The 24,040-nt window shown below is 38.1% G+C and overlaps 1 protein-coding gene across 1 annotated transcript in view; it reads right to left on the bottom strand.

The window, feature by feature from the left end:
* LOC136863925 (luciferin 4-monooxygenase) overlaps positions 1 to 24,040 on the bottom strand; it is a 255,863-nt gene that overhangs the window by 1,560 nt on the left and 230,263 nt on the right. The window contains exon 6 of the mRNA XM_067140354.2: positions 18,773 to 19,000. Within this exon, the coding sequence (XP_066996455.1) occupies positions 18,773 to 19,000 (228 nt within the window). The remainder of the gene's footprint in view (positions 1 to 18,772; positions 19,001 to 24,040) is intronic.

Here is a 24,040-nt window from a genome sequence, read left to right as displayed (position 1 = left end):
CCCTCCCTTCCTACTCGCAAATGATTTTTAGAATGCTTTTAATTTGAACAACTACTTTTATAAAACAATTTTATTACAACAAGAAAAATTAACAATGATATTATTAAATAAATTAACATATGTTATCTAACCAAATTCATTGACTATTAATCAAAATTATAAAATATTATTAAAAATATTCTTAAACTATTAATTTTAATAAACCAACAAAACTAAATATTCGCTTTCCTATTCATTTATTATATTTATTGTGGTGCATTTTTTCAGGACACCTTTGAAGTCCATATCACGCGAGACGTATTCAGTAGCTATAATTGTGAGTTCAGTACTTCTTGTGTCATTGAAGATCGATGAGAATGTTTCAGCAGTTTAAACTTCGAAAAGTTTTGTTGCCATCTTTTGGAAATCATTTGAGAGAGATGATCATAATTTTCTTTCAGTTGTTCCTTTGTCACCGGGATCTTAAAGAGCCGGTGGCTACTCTACGTATTTGGTAAACATGTTTTGCGAGTCGGCCAGAATGTCTCAATATGGCTAGTTTACGAGTCAGACTCCAGCCCATTGCTATAAGAAGTGCTGAATTACGCCGGCCTCTTACGGTACTACTACCAGTAAGCAAAAATAATAAGGGATCATCGGTAACGTGCATTTATTAAGGGTTATTGCTTTATTAAAATTCCTATCTATTATATCTAGCCCATACCAGAAGACATAAGGGCTGCACTCGGCTAGAAATAGCCACACGAAATTATTATTACCAGAAGACATAGTGCACTGTAACCACATTACACTAGAAACGGATCTGGATAAATTCTATATTCTGCAAACGGCCTTTTTTTTTGTTATTGGCTTTACGTCGCACCGACACAGATAGGTCTTATGGCGACGATGGGACAGGAAAGGGATAGGACTAGGAAGGAAGCGTCCGTGGCCTTAATTAATGTACAGCCCCAGCATTTGCCTGGTGTGAAAATGGGAAGCAAATGGTCTTCAAACCATGCAAAGTAGCTGCAACCTCGAAACAAAGAAGTAACGAAATACAAGCACAGCAGTTCCTTTTTACACAGATTAGCTGAAACTGAAGTCATCCAGCTCCTTGGCTGAATGGTCAGCATAGTGGCCTTCGGTTCAGAGGAGCGCGGGTTCGATTTTAACTTTAGTTAATTGCTCTAGCTCGGCGACTGAGTATCTGTGGTCGTCTTAATACACATCTTCACTTACATACAACACATTATACTAATAACCATCACAGAAACACGCAACGATGAATGCATCCATCTACATGTGTCAGGAAGAGAATCCGGGCATAAAACTGGGCTTGATCTACCTAGGTGAGGACCCAAGATAATTGGGTAAAAGTTCAGTAAAGAAAATACTTGATGTTATAATGGGCAGCTGCGACGACTAGGGCGGGGGGGAAGGGGGGCAGTCGCCCCCCCCACTTTGTGGAGAAAACTTAAAATTTTATTCCATTTTTAGCTGCCTGAAACTGGAAATTATTAAAAAAAAGCAATTTGTATAAGCCCTCTTATTTTTCAGCTAATTATTCCCATAAATTTATTCAATTATTAAGAAAAATACTTAGCGGAAACTCGCACAAAATGCAAAATGTCGTTCGTCGGGGCTAACCAAATTCTACAGCGCCACCTCAAATAGCGGAGACCCGCGGATCAATGTGTTGCATGTTATGCGACGAAGGGTAGCAGGGGTATATTCTTGCCAAGGTCAAACGCTTGCGCGCGCATTCGTCAGTCTGGCAGTCTCACTCATTGTTTTTGTGTAGTTCTCTCTAGTGTGTAGTAAAATAATAAATTAATTTTAATTGTATAATCACGCCGTACTTGTAATACATGCGTGACTATTGTTGCTTTGGTGAATGTTTTGTTGTATAGTACGATTATTACCGCACTTAAGTTGGTAGACTGTCAACCTTTACGTCTCTATCGAAATTTTTGCGCAGAGAGCATAAAAACCCATTTATAGCATTTTTTTTTCCAATTTCGATGACTACACCCCATCCACCGCTATATCCCTTGGACTCGGGTCTTTTTGTTGTCCATACATTTTTGTGCACTCCAACTTTTATTTCCCAATCGCCGCTACTGATAATGGGTTACTTAAGTTAAAAAGACCCAAAACATTGAACCAAATGGGTTCGCCAATATCAGAAGCGGCCCTATCTATATATATATAAAACTAGCAAGATACCCGTGCTTTGCTACGGTATTATATTGAAATTTATAATTGAATGCTTATTGTTTTAGATATATAATCCGCCGAAATTCACGATCTGACTTTTTTCTGCGAGAATCCGCCAAAATTCGCGATCTGACTCGTTTTCTAATAGATTACGGCAAGTTTCCTCCCATTTTTCAATCTTTCTTTCCAGCAATCGATCTCGTACTTCCCGGGCTAGGTCAGTTCTACCCGGTCAGTTGGGTCCCTAAATCTTTGCCATCTTTCCCTATAAGCATTTTTAATATGGATCAAATCCTTCAGGAGATCCGGCGTAGTGTCGTCTTGGGTGCCTTGGCGGTACTGAACCCGCGACCGGACTGCATTCATAGTCATTACCCGTCCAAGACCCGTTTCCAGCGCGGTCCGCACATTTGACGAAGGTCCAGAACATTATTATTATTATTATTATTATTATTATTATTATTATTATTATTATTATTATTATTATTATTATTATTATTATTATTATTATTATTATAGATGTTCCGGACCCCACAGCAAGATGCAAGACCGCTACTTGGTGGTAAATTACATCTGCTGCCATTGTCATTGTTGACAATATGACCAGCACCATTGTCGCGCGTAGGCAAGTGTGCGGGATTTCTGGCGTTACGAATGACATACTTCCGTGCATTATTTACCTTATTATAGAGGTGAACAATTTGACGGTCAATCTCATTCCAATCGTTTATTTCAAATGTGTTTACATTTTTATTTCTATGCCAGGAGAATCTACTGTAATCTAAGAACGTTCACCGAAGGAAAAGATGGCTGTTGAAAACGAACCCAGGAAAGATTAAAAATGAGCGGTTTATGATCAGAATAAGTACATCGAAAATCTACAGCCTATTCCAGTCATTCGATAGGGTCAGGAATGGAATGAATAAAGCCCCATCTTGCAGCGACAATAGGAATTGTACCCGCTGCCGAAGCACTCCCCTGGGGCAATGATCGGTGAATGACAAATGAAATGAAATATTGGGCAGTGTTGCTGGAATGAATGATGACAGGGAAAACCTGAGCATCCGGAGAAAAACCTGTCCCGCCTCCGTTTTGTCCAGCTCGAATGTCACATGGAGTGACCGGGATTTAAACCACTGAACCAAGCTCTGAGAGGCCGGCGTGCTGCCGCCTGAGCAACAGAGGCTCCTTATAAGTACATTATGAACAGTAAAATCAATTGGTCTCACCTCCTTTTACACCCTACCGCCGTTTTATTTACCCCTCCCCACCCAAAAAAATTAAAAGAAGGCGTGTTTATGTTTAAAGGAGATTCCAAACACCAATGTTCACGTCTATTACCTTCAGTTTTGAAATCTAAGTATCCCCATAACAATAATTCACAATTTTTCACTTCCCTTCACACTCCCCCCCCCCCCGGTGAATTTTCCAGCAAAAAATACTTGTTTCTTTAATAGTAAAGGATCTTCTAAATACCAATTATCACGACTCTAACTTCTTCAGTTTTTGATTTATGTGTCCTCATGAAAGGAATTCGCCTCCTTTTCACTCCCGCCCCCCCCCCAAGATGGTTTCCCCCCAAAACGTGCTTTCCTTTGTTTTTAAAGGAGATCATTATACCAATTTTCACGTCTGTAACAACTTGAGTTTTTATTAGATGTATGTATTCTCATACAATTAAGTCAATTAATTTTTGAATTCTTTCACCCCCTCCCCTTCATTGGATTTTCCGAGAATACGTGTTTCTTTACTTTTAAAGCAGATTCCAAATATCAAATTTCACGCCTGTAACATTTTACGTTTCTCAGATATTCTCTAGATATAGTCTTTCAAAAAATTCACCCCAATTTGTCTCTCCTGTTTAACCGCCATTAATTGGATTTTCCAAAAGCAAAAAAATGCGTGTTTCTTTATTTTTAAAGGAGATCCCGAATACAAATGTTCAGTTCTGTAATATTTTCAGTTTCTGAGATATATGTATCCTCATTAAAGGCATTCAACCCATTATTCACCATTTTACACCCCCTCCTATTGGGATTTACAGAAAACAAAAAATACATGTTCCTTTATTTCTAAATACCAAATTTTGACATCTGTAAACTTTTAAAGTTTTAAGATGTAGACACACTCATTTTAAAAATTCACCCCCTTTTCACCCCCCATTATTTGGATTTTCCAAAAACGAAAAAATACCTCTTTCTTTTTTTTTTAAAGTAGATCCCAAATACCAATTTTCAGGTCTGTAATATCTTCAGATTCTGAAATATAAGTAGCCTCATTAAAGGCATTCAACCTCTTTTTCACCCTTTTCCACCCTTTCTATTGGCATTTTCCAAAAACAAAAAATACGTGTTTCTTTATTCTTAAAGGAGATTCTAAATACCAATTCTTACATCTATAAACTTTAAAAGTTTTGAGATATAGATACACTTATTTTAAAATTTCGCCCCCTTTTCAGCCCCGCCCCCCATTAATGGGATTTTCCAAAAACAAAAAATACGCGTTTCTTTATTTTTAAAGGAGATCCCAAACACCAATTTTCAGGTCTGTAATATCTTCGGGTTCTGAAATATAAGTAGACTCATGAAAGGCTTTCGACCCCTTTTCAACCTTTTCCACCCTTCCTATTAGGATTTTCCGAAAACAAAATATACGTGTTTCTTTATTTTTAAAGGAAATTCTAAATACCAATTTTCACATCTATAACCTTTAACAGTTTTGAGATATAGATACACACATTTTAAAATATTACCCCCTTTTCACCCCCCTTAATTGGATTTTCCAGAAACAAAAAAATAGGTGTTTCTTTATTTTTAAAGGAGATCCCAAACACCAATTTTCAGGTCTGTAATATCTCCAGTTTCTGAGATATAAGTAGCCTCATTAAAGGCATTCAACCCCCTTTTCACCCCTTTTCACTCCCCCTATTGCGATTTTCCGAAAACAAAAAATACGTATTTCTTTATTTTTAATGAAGATTCTAAATACCAATTTTTACATCTGCACACTTTAAAAGTTTGGAGATATAGATTCACTCATTTTAAAAATTCACCCCCTTTTCACCCTCCGAGTAATTGGATTTTCCAAAAACAAAAATATACGTGTTTCTTTATTTTTTAAAGAGATCAAATGTACCAATTTTTAGGTCTGTAATATCTTCCGTTTCTGAGATATAAGTACCGGTATCCTGATTAAAGGCATTCAACCCATTTTTCCCTATTTTCACCCTTTTTCACCCCTCCTGTTGGGATTTTCTGAAAACAAAAAAATACGTGTTTCGTTATTTTTAAAGAAGATTCTAAATACCAATTTTTACATCTGTACACTTTTAAAGTATTGAGATATAGGTATACTCAGTTTAAAATTTCACCCCCCTTTTCACCCCCTTAACGACGGAATATCCCAAAATCCTCTCTTAGCGAGCACCTACATCTTAATATCAATGTAACCACAAAATTTCATTTCTTTATGTCCAGTAGTTTTGGCTCGGCGATGATGAATCAGTCAGTCAGTCAGTCAGTCAGTCAGTCAGTCAGTCAGTCAGGACAAGGTATCTATATATATAAAACTAGCAAGATACCCGTGCTTCGCTACGGTATTATACTGAAATTTATAATTGAATGCTTATTGTTTTAGATATATAATCCGCCGAAATTCGCGATCTGACCAGTTTTCTGCGAGAATCCGCCAAAATTCGCGATCTGACTCGTTTTCTAATAGATTACGTCAAGTTTCCTCCCATTTTTCAATCTTTCTTTCCAGCAAACGATTTCGTACTTCTCGGGCTAGGTCCAGGTATTCCACCCAGTTAGTTGGGTCCCTAAATCTTTGCCATCTTTTCCTATAAGCATTTTAAATATGAATCAAATCCTTCAGGGGATCTGTCGTGGTGTCGTCTTGGGTGCCTTGGCGGTAGCCTACTGAACCCGCGGCCGGACTGCATTCTTAGTCATTAGCCGTCCAGGACCCGTTTCCAGCGTGGTCCACACATGTGACGACGGTCCAGAACATTATTATTATTATTATTATTATTATTATTATTATTATTATTATTATTATTATTATTATTATATATTCTGGACCCCACAGCAATATGCAAGACCGCTACTTGGCGGTAAATTACATCTGCTGCCATTGTCATTGTTGACAATGTGGCCAGCACCATTGTCGCGCGTAGGCAAGTGTGCGGGATTTCTGGCGATACGAATGACATACCTCCGTGTATTAGTGACCTTATTATAGAGGTGAACAATTTGACGGTCAATATCATTCCTATCGTTTATTTCAAATGTGTTTAAATTTTTATTTATATATCAGGAGAATCTACTCTAATCTAAGAATGTTCTCCGAAGGAAAAGATGGCTGTTGAAAAAGAACCCAGGAAAGATTAAAAATGATCGGCTTATGATCAGAATAAGTACATCGAAAGTCAACAGCCTGTTTCCTATCATTCGACAGGATCAGGGATGGAATGAATAAAGCCCCATCTAGCGGCGACAATATGAATTGTGCCGGCTGCCGAAGCTCCCCTCTGGGGCAATGATCGATGAGTGACAAATGTAATGAAATATTGGACAGTGTTGCTGGAATTAATGATGACAGGGAAAGCCGGAGTATCCGGAGAAAAACCTGTCCCGCCGCCATTTTGTCCAGCACGAATGTCACATGGAGTGACCGGGATTTGAAACACGGAACCCAGCTGTGAGAGGCCGGCGCTCTGCCGCCTGAGCAACGGAGGCTCCTTATAAGTACATTATGAACAGTAAAATGAATTGGTCTCACCGCCTTTTACACCCCACCGCCGTTAAGTTTATTTACCCCCACCCCCCAAAAAATTAAAAGAAGGTGTGTTTCTTTATGTTTAAAGGAGATTCCAAATACCAATGTTCACGTTTATTACCTTCAGTTTTGAGATATAAGTATCCCCTTTAAAATAATTCAATTTTGTAACTTCCTTGCACACTCCCCCCACCCTCACAAAGTGATATTAAGGCAAAAAATAATTGTTCCTTTAATAGTAAAGGATCTTCTAAATACCAATTATCACCACTCTAACCTCTTTAGTTTTTGATTTATGTCTCCTCATGAAAGGAATTCAGCTCCTTTTCACTCCCCCCCCCAAAGTTATTCCCCCCCCCCAAAACGCGCTTTTCTTTGTTTTTAAAAGAGATCAAAATACCAATTTTCACGTCTGTAAAAACTTTAGTTTTTATTAGATGCATGTATTCTCATACAATTAAGTCAATTAATTTTTTCAATCCTTTAACCCCCCAAACCCCCTTCATTGGATTTTCTGAGAATACGTGTTTGTTTACGTTTAAAGCAGATTCCAAAAATCAAATTTCACGTGTGTAACATCTTCATTTTTGAGATATCAGTAGCCTAATTAAAAGAATTCAACACCATTTTCAGTCACTTTTACCCCCCCCCCCACTTCCCAAGTGGTATTTCCGAAAACTAAAAACACACGTTTCTTTATTTTTAATAGAATTAAAAAATTACCATTTTTCACTTCTGAAACATGTTAAGTTTTTTAAGATATACTGTAGAAATTCTCATTTTAAAATTTTACCCCTTTTTAGTTCCCCTTAAGTGGAGTTTCCAAAGACAAATCACCTATGTTTCTTTTCACTTACAGGAGATTCCAAATACCCACTTTTTACGTCTGTAACATTTTACGCTTCTTAGATATTCTGTAGATATAGTCTTTCAAAAAATTCACCCCAATTTGCCACTCCTGTTTAACCGCCATTAATTGAATTTTCCAAAAGCAAAGATATACGTGTTTCTTTATTTTTAAAGGAGAACCCATTTACAAATTTTCAGTTCTGTAATATCTTCATTTTCTGAGATATATGTATCCTCATTAAAGGCATTCAACCCATTATTCACCCTTTTACACCCCTCCTATTGGGATTTAGAGAAAACAAAGGAATACGTGTTCCTTTATTTTTAAGGGAGATTCTAAACACCAATTTTTACATCCGTAAACGTTTAAAGTTTTAAGATGTAGACACACTCATTTTAAAATTTCACCCCCCTTTTCACCCCCATTATTTGGATTTTCCAAAAACGAAAAAATGCCTGTTTCTTTATTTTTAAAGTAGATCCCAAATACCAATTTTCAGGTCTGTAATATCTTCTGGTTCTGAAATATAAGTAGCCTCATAAAAGGCATTCAACCTCTTTTTCACCCTTTTCCACCCTTCCTATTTGGATTTTCCGAAAACAAAAAATGCGTGTTTCTTTTTTAAAGGAGATTCTAAATACCAAATTTTACCTCTATAAACTTAAAAAGTTTTGAGATATAGATACACTCATTTTAAAAATTTCATCCCCCTTTTCACCCCCCATTATTTGGATTTTCCCAAAACGAAAAAATACCTGTTTCTTTATTTTTAAAGTAGATCCCAAATACCAATTTTCAGGTCTGTGATATATTCAGTTTCTAAGATATATGTATTCTCTTTACAGGCATTCAACCCAATTTTCACCCCCTTTTCACCCCTCCTATTGGGATTTTCCGAAAACAAAAAACTACGTGTTCCTTGATTTATTATGAAGATTCTAAATACCAATTTTTACATCTCTAAACTTTAAAACTTTTGAGATATAGATGCACTCATTCTAAAAATTCACCCCCCTTTTCACCCTCGCATTAATTGGATTTTCCAAAAACAAAAAAGTATGTGTTACTTTATTTTTGAAAGCGATCAAAAGTACCAATTTTGAGGTCTGTAATATCTTCGGTTTCTGAGATATAAGTAATCTCTTTAAAGGCATTCAACCCATTTTTCACCCCTTTTTAACCCTCCTATTGGGATTTTCCGAAAACAAAAAAATACGTGTTCCTTTATTTTTAATGAAGATTCTAAATACCAATTTTTACATCTCTAAACTATAAAACTTTTGAGATATAGATGCACTCATTTTAAAAATTCACCCCCCTTTCACCCTCTCATTAATTGGATTTTCCAAAAACAAAAAAATATGTGTTTCTTTATTTTTGACAGCGATCGAAAGTACCAAAATTGAGGTCTGTGATATCTTCAGTTTCTGAGATATAAGTATCGGTATCCTGATTAAAGGCATTCAACCCCTTTTTCACACTTTTTCACCCTTTTTCACCCCTCCTATTGGGATTGTCTGAAAACAAAAAAATACGTGTTTCCTTATTTTGAAAGAAGATTCTAAATACCAATTTTAACATCTGTAAACTTTTAAAGTTTTGAGATATAGACACACTCATTTTAAAATTTCATCCCCCTTTTCACCCCCTTAGGGACGGAATATCCAAAAATCCTCTCTTAGCGAGCACCTACATTATAATATGAATATATCCTCAAAATTTCATTTCCTTATGTCCAGTAGTTTTGGCTCGGCGATGATGAATCAGTCAGTCAGTCAGTCAGTCAGTCAGTCAGTCAGTCAGTCAGTCAGTCAGTCAGGACAAGCTACTTTATATATATACTAGCAAGATACCCGTGCTTCGCTACGGTATTATACTGAAATTTATAATTGAATGCTTATTGTTTTAGATATATAATCCGCCGAAATTCGCGATCTGACTCGTTTTCTGCGAGAATCCTCCAAAATTCCCGATCTGACTCGTTTTCTATTATTTTACAGCACGTTTCCTCCCATTTTTTCAATATTCCTTTCCAACAATCGATTTCGTACTTCCCGGGCTAGGCTCAGGTATTCCTCCTGGTCAGTTGGGTCCGTAAATCTTTGCCATCTTTTCCGTTAATCATTTTTAATATGGATAAAATCCTTCAGGAGATCCGGCGTGGTGTCATATTGGGTGATTTGGCGGCACTGAACCCGCGGCCGGACTGCATTCTTAGTCATTACCCGTCCAGGAGCCGTTGCCAGCGCGGTCCGCACATTTGACGACGGTCCGGAACATTATTATTATTATTGTTATTATTATTATTATGTGTTGCTGGAATGGCTGATGACAGGGAAAACCGGAGTATCCGGAGAAAAACCTATCCCGCCTCCGTTTTGTCCAGCACGAATGTCACATGGAGTGACCGGGATTTGAACCACGGAACCCAGCTTTGAGAGGCCGGAGCGGTGCCGCCTGAGCAACGGAGGATCCTTATAAGTACATTAATAACAGTAAAATCAATTGGTCTCACCTCCTTCTACACCCCACCGCCGTTAAGTTTATATACCGCCCCCCCCCCAAAAAAAAAATTAAAAGAAGGCTTGTTTCTTTATGTTTAAGGGAGATTCCAAACACCAATGTTCACGTCTATTACCTTCAGTTTTGAGATATGAGTATCCCCATAAAAGTAATTTACTTTTTTAACTTCATTTCACACTACTCCCCCCCCCCCCTAAGTGAACTTTCCCGAAAAAAATACTTGTTTCTTTAATAGTAAAGGATCTTCTAAATACCAATTATCACGTCTCTAACTTCTTCAGTTTTTGATTTATGTGTCCTCATGAAAGGAATTCAACTCCTTTACACTCCCGCCCTCAAAGATGGTTTCCCGCCCAAAACGCGTTTTTCTTTGTTTTTAAAGGAGATCCAAATACGAATTTTCACATCTGTAATAACTTTAGTTTTTATTAGATGTATGTATTCTCATACAATTAAGCCAATTAATTTTTCAATTCTTTCACCCCCCCCCCCGCTTCATTGGATTTTTAGAGAATACGTGTATTTTTACTTTTAAAGCAGATTGAAAATATCAAATTTCACGTCTGTAAAATCTGCATTTTTGATATATCAGTAGCCTAATTGAAAGAATTCAACACCATTTTCAGTCACATTTACCCTCCCCTCCACCCAGGTGATATTTCCGAAAACTAAAAATACACGTTTCTTTATGTTTAATAGAGATAAAAAATACCATTTTTCACTTCTGTAACATGTTAAGTTTTTTAGATATACTGTAAAAATTCTCATTTCAAAATTTCACCCCTTTTGAGTTCCCCTTAAGTGGAGTTTCCAAAAACAAATCACCTATGTTTCTTTACATTTACAGGAGATTTCAAACACCCACTTTTTACGTCTGTAACATTTTACGATTCCAAGATATTCTGTAGATATAGTCTTTCAAAAAATTCACCCCAAGTTGTCACTCCTGTTTAACCGCCATTAATTGGATTTTCCAAAAACTAAAAAATACATGTTTCTTTATTTTTAAAGGAGATCCCATATACAAATTTTCAGTTCTGTAATATCTTTCGTTTCTGAGATATATGTATCCGCATTAAAGGCATTCAACCCATTTTTCCCCCTTTTACACCCCTCCTATTGGGATTTACAGAAAAAAAAAATATGTGTTCCTTTATTTTTAGAGGAGATTCTAACTACCAATATTTACATCTGTACATTTTAAAGTTTTAAGATGTAGACACACTCAATTTAAAAAATTCACCCCCCCCTTTTCACCCCCAATATCTGGATTTTACAAAAACGAAAAAATACGTGTTTCCTTACTTTTAAAGTAGATCCCAAATACCAATTTTCAAGTCTGTAATATCTTCAGGTTCTGAAATATAAGTAGACTCATGAAAAGCATTCGACCCCTTCTTCAACCTTTCCTTCCCTTCTTATTAGGATTTTCCGAAAACAAAATATACGTGTTTCTTTATTTTTAAAGGAGATTCTAGATACCAATTTTCACATCTATAACCTTTAAAAATTTTGAGATATAGATACACTCATTTTAAAATATTACCCCCTTTTCACCCCCTCCCTTAATTGGATTTTCCAGAAACAAAAAATACGTGTTTCTTTATTTTTAAAGGAGATCCCAAACACCGATTTTCAGGTCTGTAATATCTTCAGTTTCTGAGATATAAGTAGCCTCATTAAAGGCATTCAACCCTTTTCCCACCCCTTTTCACTCCTCCTATTGCGATTTTCCGAAAACAAAAAAATACGTGTTTCTTTATTTGTAATGAAGATTCTAAATACCAATTTTTACATCTGCAAACTTTAAAAGTTTGGAGATATAGATTCACTCATTTTTAAAATTCACCCCCTTTTCACCCTCCCATTAATTGGATTTTCCAAAAACAAAAAAATACGTGTTTCTTTATTTTTAAAAGAGATCAAAAGTACCAATTTTCAGGTCTGTAATATCTTCAGTTTCTGAGATGTAAGCCCGGTATCCTGATTGAAGGCATTCAACCCATTTTTCCCCATTTTCACCCTTTTTCACCCCTCCTATTGGGGTTTTCAGAAAACAAAAAAATACGTGTATCCTTATTTTTAAAGAAGATTCTAAATACCAATTTTTACATCTGTAAACTTTTAAAGTTTCGAGATATAGACACACTAATTTTAATATTTCACCCCTCTTTTCACCCCCTTAGCGAAGGAATATCCAAAAATCCTCTCTTAGCGAGCACCTACATCTTAATATGAATATATACCCAAAATTTCATTTCTTTACGTCCAGTAGTTTTGGCTCTGCGATGATGAATCAGTCAGTCAGTCAGTCAGTCAGTCAGTCAGGACAAGTTATTTTATATATATAGATAGATAGATATATATATATATATGCCTTTAATCAGGATACCGGTACTTATATCTCAGAAACTGAAGCTATTATAGACCTGAAAATTGGTGTTTGGGATCTCTTTTAAAAATAAAGAAACACGTATTTTTTGTTTTTCTGGAAAAACCCAATTAAGGGGGGTGAAAGGGGGTAATATTTTAAAATGACTGTATCTATATCTCAAAACTTTTAAAGGTTATAGATGTAAAAAATGGTATTTAGAATCTCCATTAAAAATAAAGAAGCACGTATATTTTGTTTTCGGAAAATCGTAATAGGAAGGGTGGTAAAGATTGAAAAAGGGGTCGAATGCATTTCATGAGTCTACTTATATTTCAGAACCTGAAGATATTACAGACCTGAAAATTGGTGTTTGGGATCTCCTTCAAAAATAAAGAAACACGTATTTTTCTTTCTGTGGAAAATCCAATTAATGGGGGGTGAAAAGGGGGTGTTTTTAAAAATGAGTGTATCTATATCTCAAAACTTCTAAAGTTTATAGATGTAAAATTTGGTATTTAGAATCTCCTTTAAAAATAAAGGAACACGTATTCTTTTGTTTTCGGAAAATCCCAATAGAAAGGGTGTAAAAGGGTGAATAATGGGTTGAATGCCTTTCATGAGGCTACTTTTATTTCAGAACCTGAAGATATTACAGACCTGAAAATTGGTATTTTGGATCTACTTTAAAAGTAAAGAAACACGTATTTTTTCGTTTTGGGAAAATCCAAATATTGGGGGGTGAAAAGGGGGGGTGAATTTTTTAAAATGAGTGTGTCTACATCTTAAAACTTTAAAATTTACAGATGTAAAAATTGGTAGTTAGAATCTCCTCTAAAAATAAAAGAACACGTTTTTTTTTGTTTCCTGTAAATCCTAATAGGAGGGGTGTAAAAGGGTGAAAAATGGGTTGAATGCCTTAATTGAGGATACACATATCTCAGAAACGAAAGATATTACAGAACTGATAATTTGCACATGGGATCTCCTTTAAAAATTAAGAAACACGTATTTTTTAGTTTTTGGAAAAGCCAATTAATGGCGGTTAAACAGGAGTGACAAATTGGGGTGAATTTTTTGAAAGACTATATCTACAGAATATCTTGGAAACGTAAAATGTTACAGACGTAAAGAGTGGGTGTAAATCTCCTGTAAATGTAAAGAAATATAGGTGATTTGTTTTTGGAAACTCCACTTAAGGGGAACTCAAAAGGGGTCAAATTTTAAAATGAGAATTTTTACAGTATATCTAAAAAAACTTAACATGTTACAGAAGTGAAAATGGTATTTTTATCTCTATTAAACATAAAGAAACGTGTGCTTTTAGTTTTCGAAAATACCACTTGGGTGGAAGGGGGGGTATAAGTAACTGAAAATGGTGATGAATTCTTTTAATTAGGCTACTGATATCTCAAAAATGAAGATGTTACAGACGTGAAATTTGATATTTGCAATCTGCTTTAAAAGTAAAGAATCAAGTATTCTCGGAAAATCCAGTGAAGGGGGGGGCGGGGGGGGGGGTGAAAGAATTGAAAAATTAATTGACTTAATTTATGAGAATACATACATCTAATAAAAACTAAAGTTGTTACAGACGTGGAAATTCTTATTCGGACCTCCTTTAAAAACAAAGAAGAACGCGTTTTGGTGGGGAAACCATCTTGGAGGGCGGGAGTGTAAAGGAGTTGAATTCCTTTCATGAGGACACATAAATCGAAAACTGAAGAAGTTAGAGTCGATTGGTATTTAGAAGATCCTTTACTATTAAAGAAACAAGTATTATTTGGGGGAAAATTCACTTAAGGGGGTGGGGGGGAATTATTGTGAAATGAAGTGAAAAAAGTGAATATTTTTATGGGGATACTTATATCTCAAAACTGAAGGTAATAGACGTGAACATTGGTGTTTGGAATCTCCCTTAAACATAAAGAAACAAGCATTCTTTTAATTTTTTATGGTGGGGTGGGGGGTTGGCGGTAAATCAACTTAACTTCGGTGGGGTGTAGAAGGAGGTGAGACCAATTGATTTTTCTGTTATTAATGTAGGCCTACTTATAAGGATCCTCCGTTGCTCAGGCGGCAGCGCGCCGGCCTCTCACAGCTGGGTTCCGTGGTTCAAATCCCGGTCACCCCATGTGGCATTCATGCTGGACAAAACGGAGGCGGGACAGGTTTTTCTCCGGATACTCCGGTTTTCCCTGTCATCAGCCATTCCAGCAACACATAATAATAATAATAATAATAATAATAATATTCCGGACCGTCGTCAAATGTGCGGACCGCGCTGGAAACGGCTCCTGGACGGGTAATGACTACGAATGCAGTCCGGCCGCGGGTTCAGTGCCGCCAAGGCACCAAATATGACACCACGCCGGATCTCCTGAAGGATTTTATCCATATTAAAAAATATTATAGGAAAAGATGGCAAAGATTTACGGGCCCAACTGACCGGGAGGAATACTTGAGCCTAACCCGGGAAGTACGAAAACGGTTGCTGGAAAGGAAGATTTAAAAATGGGAGGAAACGTGCCGTAAAATAATAGAATACCAGTCAGATCGGGAATTTTGGTGGATTCTTGCAGAAAACGAGTCAGATCGCGAATTTCGGCGGATTATAAATCTAAAACAATAAGAATTCAATTATAAATTTCAGTATAATACCGTAGCGAAGCACGGGTATCTTGCTAGTTTTATATATATAGATAACTTGTCCTGACTGACTGACTGACTGATTCATCATCGCAGAGCCAAAACTACTGGACGTAAAGAAATGAAATTTTGGGGATATATTCATATTAAGATGTAGGTGCTCGCTAAGAGAGGATTTTTGGATATTCCTTCGCTAAGGGGGTGAAAAGAGGGGTGAAATTTTAAAATGAGTGTGTCTATATCTCGAAAGTTTAAAAGTTTACACATGTAAAAATTGGTATTTAGAATCTTCTTTAAAAATAAGGCAACCGGGCGAGTTGGCCGTGCGCGTAGAGGCGCGCGGCTGTGAGCTTGCATCCGGGAGATAGTAGGTTCGAATCCCACTATCGGCAGCCCTGAAAATGGTTTTCCGTGGTTTCCCATTTTCACACCAGGCAAATGCTGGGGCTGTACCTTAATTAAGGCCACGGCCGCTTCCTTCCAACTCCTAGGCCTTTCCCATCCCATCGTCGCCATAAGACCTATCTGTGTCGGTGCGACGTAAAGCCCCTAGCAAAAAAAAAAATAATAAGGCAACACGTATTTTTTTGTTTTCAGAAATTCCCAATAGGAGGGGTGAAAAGGGGTGAAAATTGGGAAAATGGGTTGAATGCCCTTAATCAGGATACCAGTACTTATATCTCAGAAACTGAAGATATTACAGACCTGAAAATTGGTACTTTTGATCTCTTTTAAAAACAAAGAAACACGTATTTTTTTGTTTTTGGAAAATACAATTAATGGGAGGGTGAAAAGGGGGTGAATTTTTAAAATGAGTGAATCTATATCTCCATACTTTTAAAGTTTGCAGATGTAAAAGTTGGTATTTAGAATCTTCATTAAACATAAAGAAACATGTATTTTTTGTTTTAGGAAAATCGCAATAGGAGGGGTGAAAAGGGGTGAAAAAGGTGTTGAATGCCTTTGATGAGGCTACTTATATTTTAGAAACTGAAGATATTACAGACCTGAAAATTGGTGTTTGGGATCTCCTTTAAAAATAAAGAAACACGTATTTTTTTGTTATTGGAAAATCCAATTAATGGGGGGGGGGGGTTAAAAGGGGGTGATTTTTTAAAATGTGTGTATCTATATCTCAAAACTGTTACAGTTTATAGATGTAAAAATTGGTATTTAGAATCTCCCTTAAAAATGAAGGAACACGTTTTTTTTTCTGTAAATCTCAATAGGAGGGGTTTAAAAGGGTGAATAATTGGTTGAATGGCTTTAATGAGGATACATATATCTCAGAAACTGAAGATATTACAGAACTGAGAATTTGTATATGGGATCTCCTTTAAAAACAAAGAAACACATTTTTTTGCATTTGGAATATCCAATTAATGGCGGTTAAACAGGAGTGACAAATTGGGGTGAATTTTTTGAAAGACTGTATCTACAGAATATCTGAGAAACGTAAAATGTTGCAGACGTAAAAAGTGTATTTGGAATCTCCTGTAAATGTAAAGAAACATAGGTGATTTGTTTTTGGAAACTCCACTTAAGGGGAACTAAAAGTGGTGAAATTTTAAAATGAGAATTTCTACAGTATATCTCAAAAAAGTTAACATGATACAGAAGTGAAAAATTGTATTTTTTATCTTAGTAAAAATAAAGAAACGTGTATTTTTAGTTTTCGGAAATACCACTTGGGTGGAGGGGGGGGGGGTAAAATTCACTGAAGATGGTGTTGATTTCTTTTAATTAGGCCACTGATATCTCAAAAATGAAGATGTTACAGACGTGAAATTTGATATTTGGAATCTGCTTTAAAAAGTAAAGAAACGCCTATTCTCGGAAAATCCAATGAGGGGGTGGGGGTGAAATTATTGAAAAATTAATTGTCTTAATTGTATGAGAATACTTACATCTAATAAAAACTGTATTTGTTACAGGCTTGAAAATTGGTATTTGGATCTCCTTTAAAATCAAAGAAAAACGCGTTTTGGGGGGGAGGGAATAATCTTGGGGGGGGGGAGTAAAAGGAGTTGAATTCCTTTCATGAGGACACATAAATAAAAAACTGAAGAAGTTAGAGTCGTGATAATTGGTATTTAGAAGATCCTTTACTATTAAAGAAACGAGTTTGTTGCAGGGAAATTCACTTGGGGGGGGGGGGGTGAAAGATGTGAAAAAAGTGAATTATTTTTATGGGGATACTTATATCTCAAAACTGAAGGTTAAAGACATGAACATTGGAGTTTGGAATCTCTTTTAAACATAAAGAAACACGCCTTCTTTTCTTTTTTGCGGGGGGGGGGGGATGAAACAAACGACGGTGGGGTGTAAAAGGAGGTTAGACCAATTGATTTTACTGTTTATTCATTCCATTCCTGACCCCATCGAATGACTGGAAACAGGCTGTGGATTTTCGATGTACTTATTCTGATCATAAACCGATCAGTTTTAATCTTTCCTGGGTTCGTTTTCAAGAGCCATCTTTTCCTTGGGAGAACGTTCTTAGATTACAGTAGATTCTCCTGGCATATAAATAAAAATTCAAAACATTTGAAATAAACGATAGGAATGAGATTGACTGTCGAATTGTTCACCCCTATAATAAGGTCAATAATGCACGGAAGTATGTCATTCGTATGGCCAGAAATTCCGCTACTTGCCTACGCGCGACAATGGTGCTGGTCACAATGTCAAAAATGACAATGGCAGCAGATGGAATTTACCGACAATTAGCGGTCTTGCATCTTGCTGTGGGGTCCAGAATATCTATAATAATAATAATAATAATAATAATAATAATAATAATAATAATAATAATAATAATAATAATAATAATAATAATAATAATAATAATAATAATAATAATAATAATAATAATAATAATATTCTGGACCGCCGTCAAATGTGCGGACCGCGCTGGAAACGGGTCTGGACTGGTAATGACTACAAATGCAGTCCGGCCGCGGGTTCAGTACTGCCAAGGCACCCAAGAAGACACCACGCCGAATCTCCTCAAGAATTTGATCCATATTAAAAATGCTTATAGGAAAAGATGGCAAACATTTAGGGACCGAACTGACCGGGTGTAATACGTGGTCCTAGCCCGGGAAGTACGAAATCGATTGCTGGAAAGAAAGATTGAAAAATGGGAGGGAACTTGCCGTAATCTCTCAGAAAACGAGTCAGATCTCGAATTTTGACGGATTATATATAAATCGATATCCATTCAATTATAAATTTCAGTATAATACCGTAGCGAAGCACGGGTATCTTGCTAGTGTAAGAAATATATTTGAATCGGTCTTGTATATACGTACGAATGAATGTATACCAATTCATATTTTAAGGACTGCAAAATCACTACTTATGATAGATTAATAATAACAACAATAAAAACATCTTACTTGGAATCCTTTGTATTTTATTAGTTCCTTCAATCGGTCAATAATGAAGAAGTAGCCATCATTATCATAATATCCAATATCTCCCGTATGCAGCCATCCTTGAGAATCGATTGTTTCTGCAGTAGCTTCTCTATTATTAGCATAGCCCTTCATAATCATGCATCCTCTGAAGCAAAGTTCTCCTTCCTGGTATGGGCCAAGAGGCTTTCCCGTTTCTAAATCAATAACCTGAAAACAGATTATAAATACGACTTAGTATGGCTTAACAATTGCACCGTTAAATAGTTTATAAATAACAACCATTACAGATTACACTATTAATATTAAGAATGTAGCATGAACGCACTGGTAGAGAGTTAAAAGGCCTGTTTTCACATGTAGGACTGTGCTGCGACTGTGCGACAGCAGCAGTAATGGGGTAAAACAGAGGGTGAAAAAGATGAGGTTTACCGACCAGAGAAGTGAACAATAAAAGAAACATATGAAGAGACGGAAAGCTCAGACACCACAGCGAGGAACGCGGTAAGATGATGACACTAGGAAGACATGAGGCAGAGCAATTGGAGAAGAAAGATGAAAGAAAAAGTCTGAGAAAGATACTGGGACCAAAAATGAGGAGGTGAAAGATGGGAACGAAGATCAAGATATGGACTGTACCGAAGTATGAGGATGATCTCTGAAGAAATAAGACTCAAAAGAGCAAGATTTACTGGATATGTGATCAGGATGGACATGGAGAGAATGACTAGAAACGTATGGGAGACAACGGGTAGGACAAGATGGGAACTAAGTGGGTTGTCTGGACTGAGATGGGGATCAAGGTGGAAGAGACAGAGAACTGGAGAAATAAATATACACCAACCAATATGCCAGAGCTCAATGACAGAGAAAGGTACAGCAATAGGACAGAGGAGCACTAGTGGGAGAAACAAGAGAAGAGGACACTGAAAATATCAGCTGAAGTACGGGAGAAAAGGAGAGGGAGGATGAAGAGGTTCTGGGAGGGGAAGAAGAAAACCCAAACCATGAAAAAGCTGTCCGTGGTCCTACAGAGACCGAAACGAAAGAAGAATAGGAATAATAATAAGAAAGTTATTCCTTACTATACATAATATATCCAGCTGTTTCCTTAATCTGCTTCCTAGGGCTAATGAATCTCAGGTTTTGTCAGACATAATTTCGCTGCTTCCAAGAATGATGCTCTTTTCATTGTTCCAAGATGAATTGATATTTATGTCCTTCGTCTTGCACTGGAGTACTTTAAAAAAAATCAGCTACAGTTTGAAATCTCCTCTAATCTACACATCTTTTAGTTTTCTCATATCAGATCACGTACCTAGTTTTAGAAATCTCGTGTTTGTTGTCAAGATCTCCATTTGGAACTCTGCCTGGGGTAGTGGTCACTGTTGACAGCAGCTAATCTCTTATTTCGAACATTAGAGAGGAATCCACTCAAAGCAATAAAATCAATTTGGTTCTCATACTTGTGTACCTGGTACACCGAACAGGTTATCGCAGAGCGTTGCGGCACAGCCAGTTATACAGGGTCTTTCACTCAAAGTGGGGCCGGCTGGCCGGCGCAACGCAGCGGGTAGATAGGCGAGCTTGGGGCCGGGAGAGCGCCCGTATGAATCGCATGTAAATAACAAGCACACATAATAACGCATAATCAAAGTAAAATAATTTCTCACCTTGTCATAGAAGATGTTGAAAATGTCTTCCAACTGCGTCTACACATTTCTGGCTTCATCTAAGGAAATTTTCATTCATACGCATTAGTTCATCTACCGAAATAGCCTCAATTTCTCTCGTGATATTTTGTTTCAGTTCATCTAGAGTGTGAAAATGGGAGTGTTGGCGGCAGTAACTGCAGACAGGATAATAGGGCCTATAGTTTATGAATCCACAATCACTGGGCAGAGATATAGGAATGACATTCTCGTATCATTTTTTAACAACTGACGGATAATGAATGTCAGTCTGGATATTTCCAGCAAGACTCGGCAACCGCGCATACGACTAACGAGTCATTAAGTTTAATTGAGAAAGATTTTGACAACATAGTAATTAGTAAACCATTGTGACCCACAAGATCCCCAGATCTTACGGTTTGCGATTTTTATTTATGGGAAAAACTGAACAATAGGTAAGGTTTATGCAGCAAACCCTCACACTCTAGATGAACTCAAACAAAATACCACGAGAGAAATTAAGGCTATCTCGGTAGATGAACTAATGCGTATGAATGAAAATTTCCTTAGATGAAGCCAGAAATGTGTAGATGCAGGTGGAAGACATTTTCAACCTATTCTGTGACAAGCTGAGATATTATTTTACTTTGTTTATGCGTTATTATATGTGCTTGTTATTTATGTGCGATACATACAGGCGCTCTCCCGGCCCCAAGCTCAGCGAGTTGCCATGTGCTCGTCTGACTATCAGCTCGCCCATCTACCCGCTGCGCTGCGCCGGTCGGCCCCACTTTGAGTGAAAGACCCTGCAGTTGCAAGCTCTGTACTCGGGATATACAGGGTGATCGGAAACAACTTGAACCGGATATGTCAGCGCTAGAGGATCGGTCGTGCTGATAAATAATTCGAAAGAAATAATTAGATATCTCGCACAGGTGTCATTTAATCAGCTGCTGGAGTTGGCCGATAAGATCACTTCGCGGGCGAATTCAAATGGGCTTTGCGAGGCTGTGTTGCTAAATCTGTACGTGGCTTAAGACTGGCATGAGAGCACCAGTAGAAGAATAAAAAAACGCCAGGGGAGGGGTTTGAATACCGACCCCCGAACTGACAGGATCGTGTCAAAGCAAGTACGCTACGGTGACACTGACTGAAACCAACGGTGTGTTTGTGTTTGATGTTGATTTCTCGGCATGGCCGCTCTTAAGTCACGTGCAGATTTAGCAGCAGTGCCGTGCAAAGCCCGTTTGAATTCACCCGCGAAATGATCTGATTGGCTAACTTCAGCAGCTGATAAAATGAAAACGGTGCGAGTTATTGAATTATTTCTTCCAAATTATTTATCAGCACGATCAGCTCTCATATATCCGGTTCACGTTGTTTCTGACCACCCTGTAGGTAGGTTTGAATCCCCGTCGGCCATCATCGAAATACTTTTCCGTGGTTTCTCAATTCAATTCCAGGCATATGCCGCGATTGCTTTCTCAAGGCCACGGCCACTTTCTTCCCATTCCTTCGCCGCACAGTTACACCTACACCCACAAATAATATCCTCACACAGCGGTACATGTTGGTCACCTCCAGGGGTCTGAAAGCAGCTACAGAACTGGCAAGCCGAGTATTTTGTCTGACATATCCGGCACTAAAAGTTATACACCTAAAAATTACCTTAGTCGTAAAAATGCTAATATAGACTTGTTGCATCTCGTCTGAGGCGTTATTATGCAAAATACATTAATAATGTGATATAATTTGGACTATCAGCTGTCTACGCGTCACATGTTTAAATTGTGTGCCTTATCGGCACAAGTAACCTTTTGTGAATTATGCATTCTACTACTGAACACTGCATTCTCGGCCAGGTGCCTGTATACTGAGCTGTGATATTGCCATTATCATATGTGATTGGAAACCAACACTATTTGACGAATTGGATGAATAAACTACGTATCTGGTGGACTCTAATAAGTTTAGTGCATGGGCGCACTGGGCATTTAATCTACTTGTAAACTACTCATTGTATGTATGGCTATTGGGACATGACAGCACCTAATTATCCTGCAAGTTATATCTAGTGGGTTTAATTGTACTGTGTACTGCAACACGAACTCTTACGCCATCTGGGTGCGTATATTTCTACTGCGGTGTGTGTTTTGACGGTCTCCGCCAGAGCGTGTGTCGGTGCTAGACTGTGTCGTCGCGTGTGGCGAAGAGTGGAGTGTGCCTGTTGATAGTTGGAACTGCTCGCGAGTAGACGCTGGTGTTTGGTAGCCGTGTCTAACGGCTGTGCCGCTCCAAAAATAATGACCGAGGCGACAGGCTACCACGAGAGGGCGATGTCCCTCTCCATTGCTTCTTTAATGAGAGATAAATACAAAGTTAACATATACTTATGACTATGTAACACGGGCCCACGTCCGGTTGAGAGTATACAAAGCAACAGAACTATCAGTGTACATATGAAATACAGAAAAACTGAGAGGAATGTTTCTTATTGCCCACAGGGCGCCGGAGATGGCTGCTGCTGTCTCTGCTGCGTTCACGGTGGTCGGTGTTTGGAACGCCTGGGCCCATCCCATGTTGAACCGCGGCGAGACGGCGGCTATGGAGTGCGGTGTAACATCGGTGAAGATTTCCACGGGTATTTCAGGAATGTTCATGCGCCGGGGGGTCGCGATGTTTTTCGGGGTAAGAAGCCGTCGGACCCAGAAAGGCTCGTTAGAGAGAACGTGCTTTTGGATAAACCTGGACCAGCCCATGACCCAGGTCACCCAGCTGAGAAGCCAACAATTTGCTCCCTGCCGTCGTCGTCGGTGGTCGTAATCAGAGGCAGGAGGCTGAGGATGCGCTCTTGAGTGGCATAGTGCAGGGTAATTTCTTGTCCGGGAATGTCGATAGTCACGCCTAGGTAAGTTAACACAGTCACTGGTGTGAGGATGGACTTCCGATGATTGAGCGTTATGTCAAGGATCACTTCTAAATACAGGCGAATCTCTTCTGCCTTCTGGTCGGTGAGATCTTCACTGTGGATCAACCAGTCGTCGAGGTATACGACCGTAGAAACGTTGAACTCGTCGTGGAGGATCTCAGCCACCGCTGAGGCCCATCTTTGCATAATGGATGGGGCCAAGGCGTGGCCTATAGATAAGCGAGTCCACTGATATGTATGGCCCCGATATCGGACCCCATAGTTGTGGCGGGAGTCTGATTTAATGGCGATCTGGTAAAAGCCGCTCTTCAGGTCAGTTTTGAGGGCTTGGTGATGAGGAGGTATCTGCTGTAATGCCTGTGCTGGGCCCTGTAGCCGGAAGGACGGTTTGTTGATATACGGAGTCCAAGGTGAAAGATCATAGATGACCCGGGCTGAACCGTCATCCTTTGGAATCACAAACAGAGGGAAGGCGGAAGTGACCGGTGCGGGTTCGAGGATGTGATGGTCTCGAAGATCCTGTATAATGGTGTCCATGAGAGCAGAATGACGGGTGGAGCGAAAGACGCGTGGAGCGTCACGTGGTCGAGGTAAGTGGACACCACAGCGGACAATGCGGGTTGCATAGTCGCCTAAGGGGGTTGAAAG

Source organism: Anabrus simplex, chromosome 2, assembly GCF_040414725.1.
Source record: "Anabrus simplex isolate iqAnaSimp1 chromosome 2, ASM4041472v1, whole genome shotgun sequence".
NCBI lineage: Eukaryota > Metazoa > Arthropoda > Insecta > Orthoptera > Tettigoniidae > Anabrus > Anabrus simplex.
The sequence above is the reverse complement of the archived record's forward strand: the minus strand, read 5'-3'. Positions and strand labels throughout refer to the sequence as shown.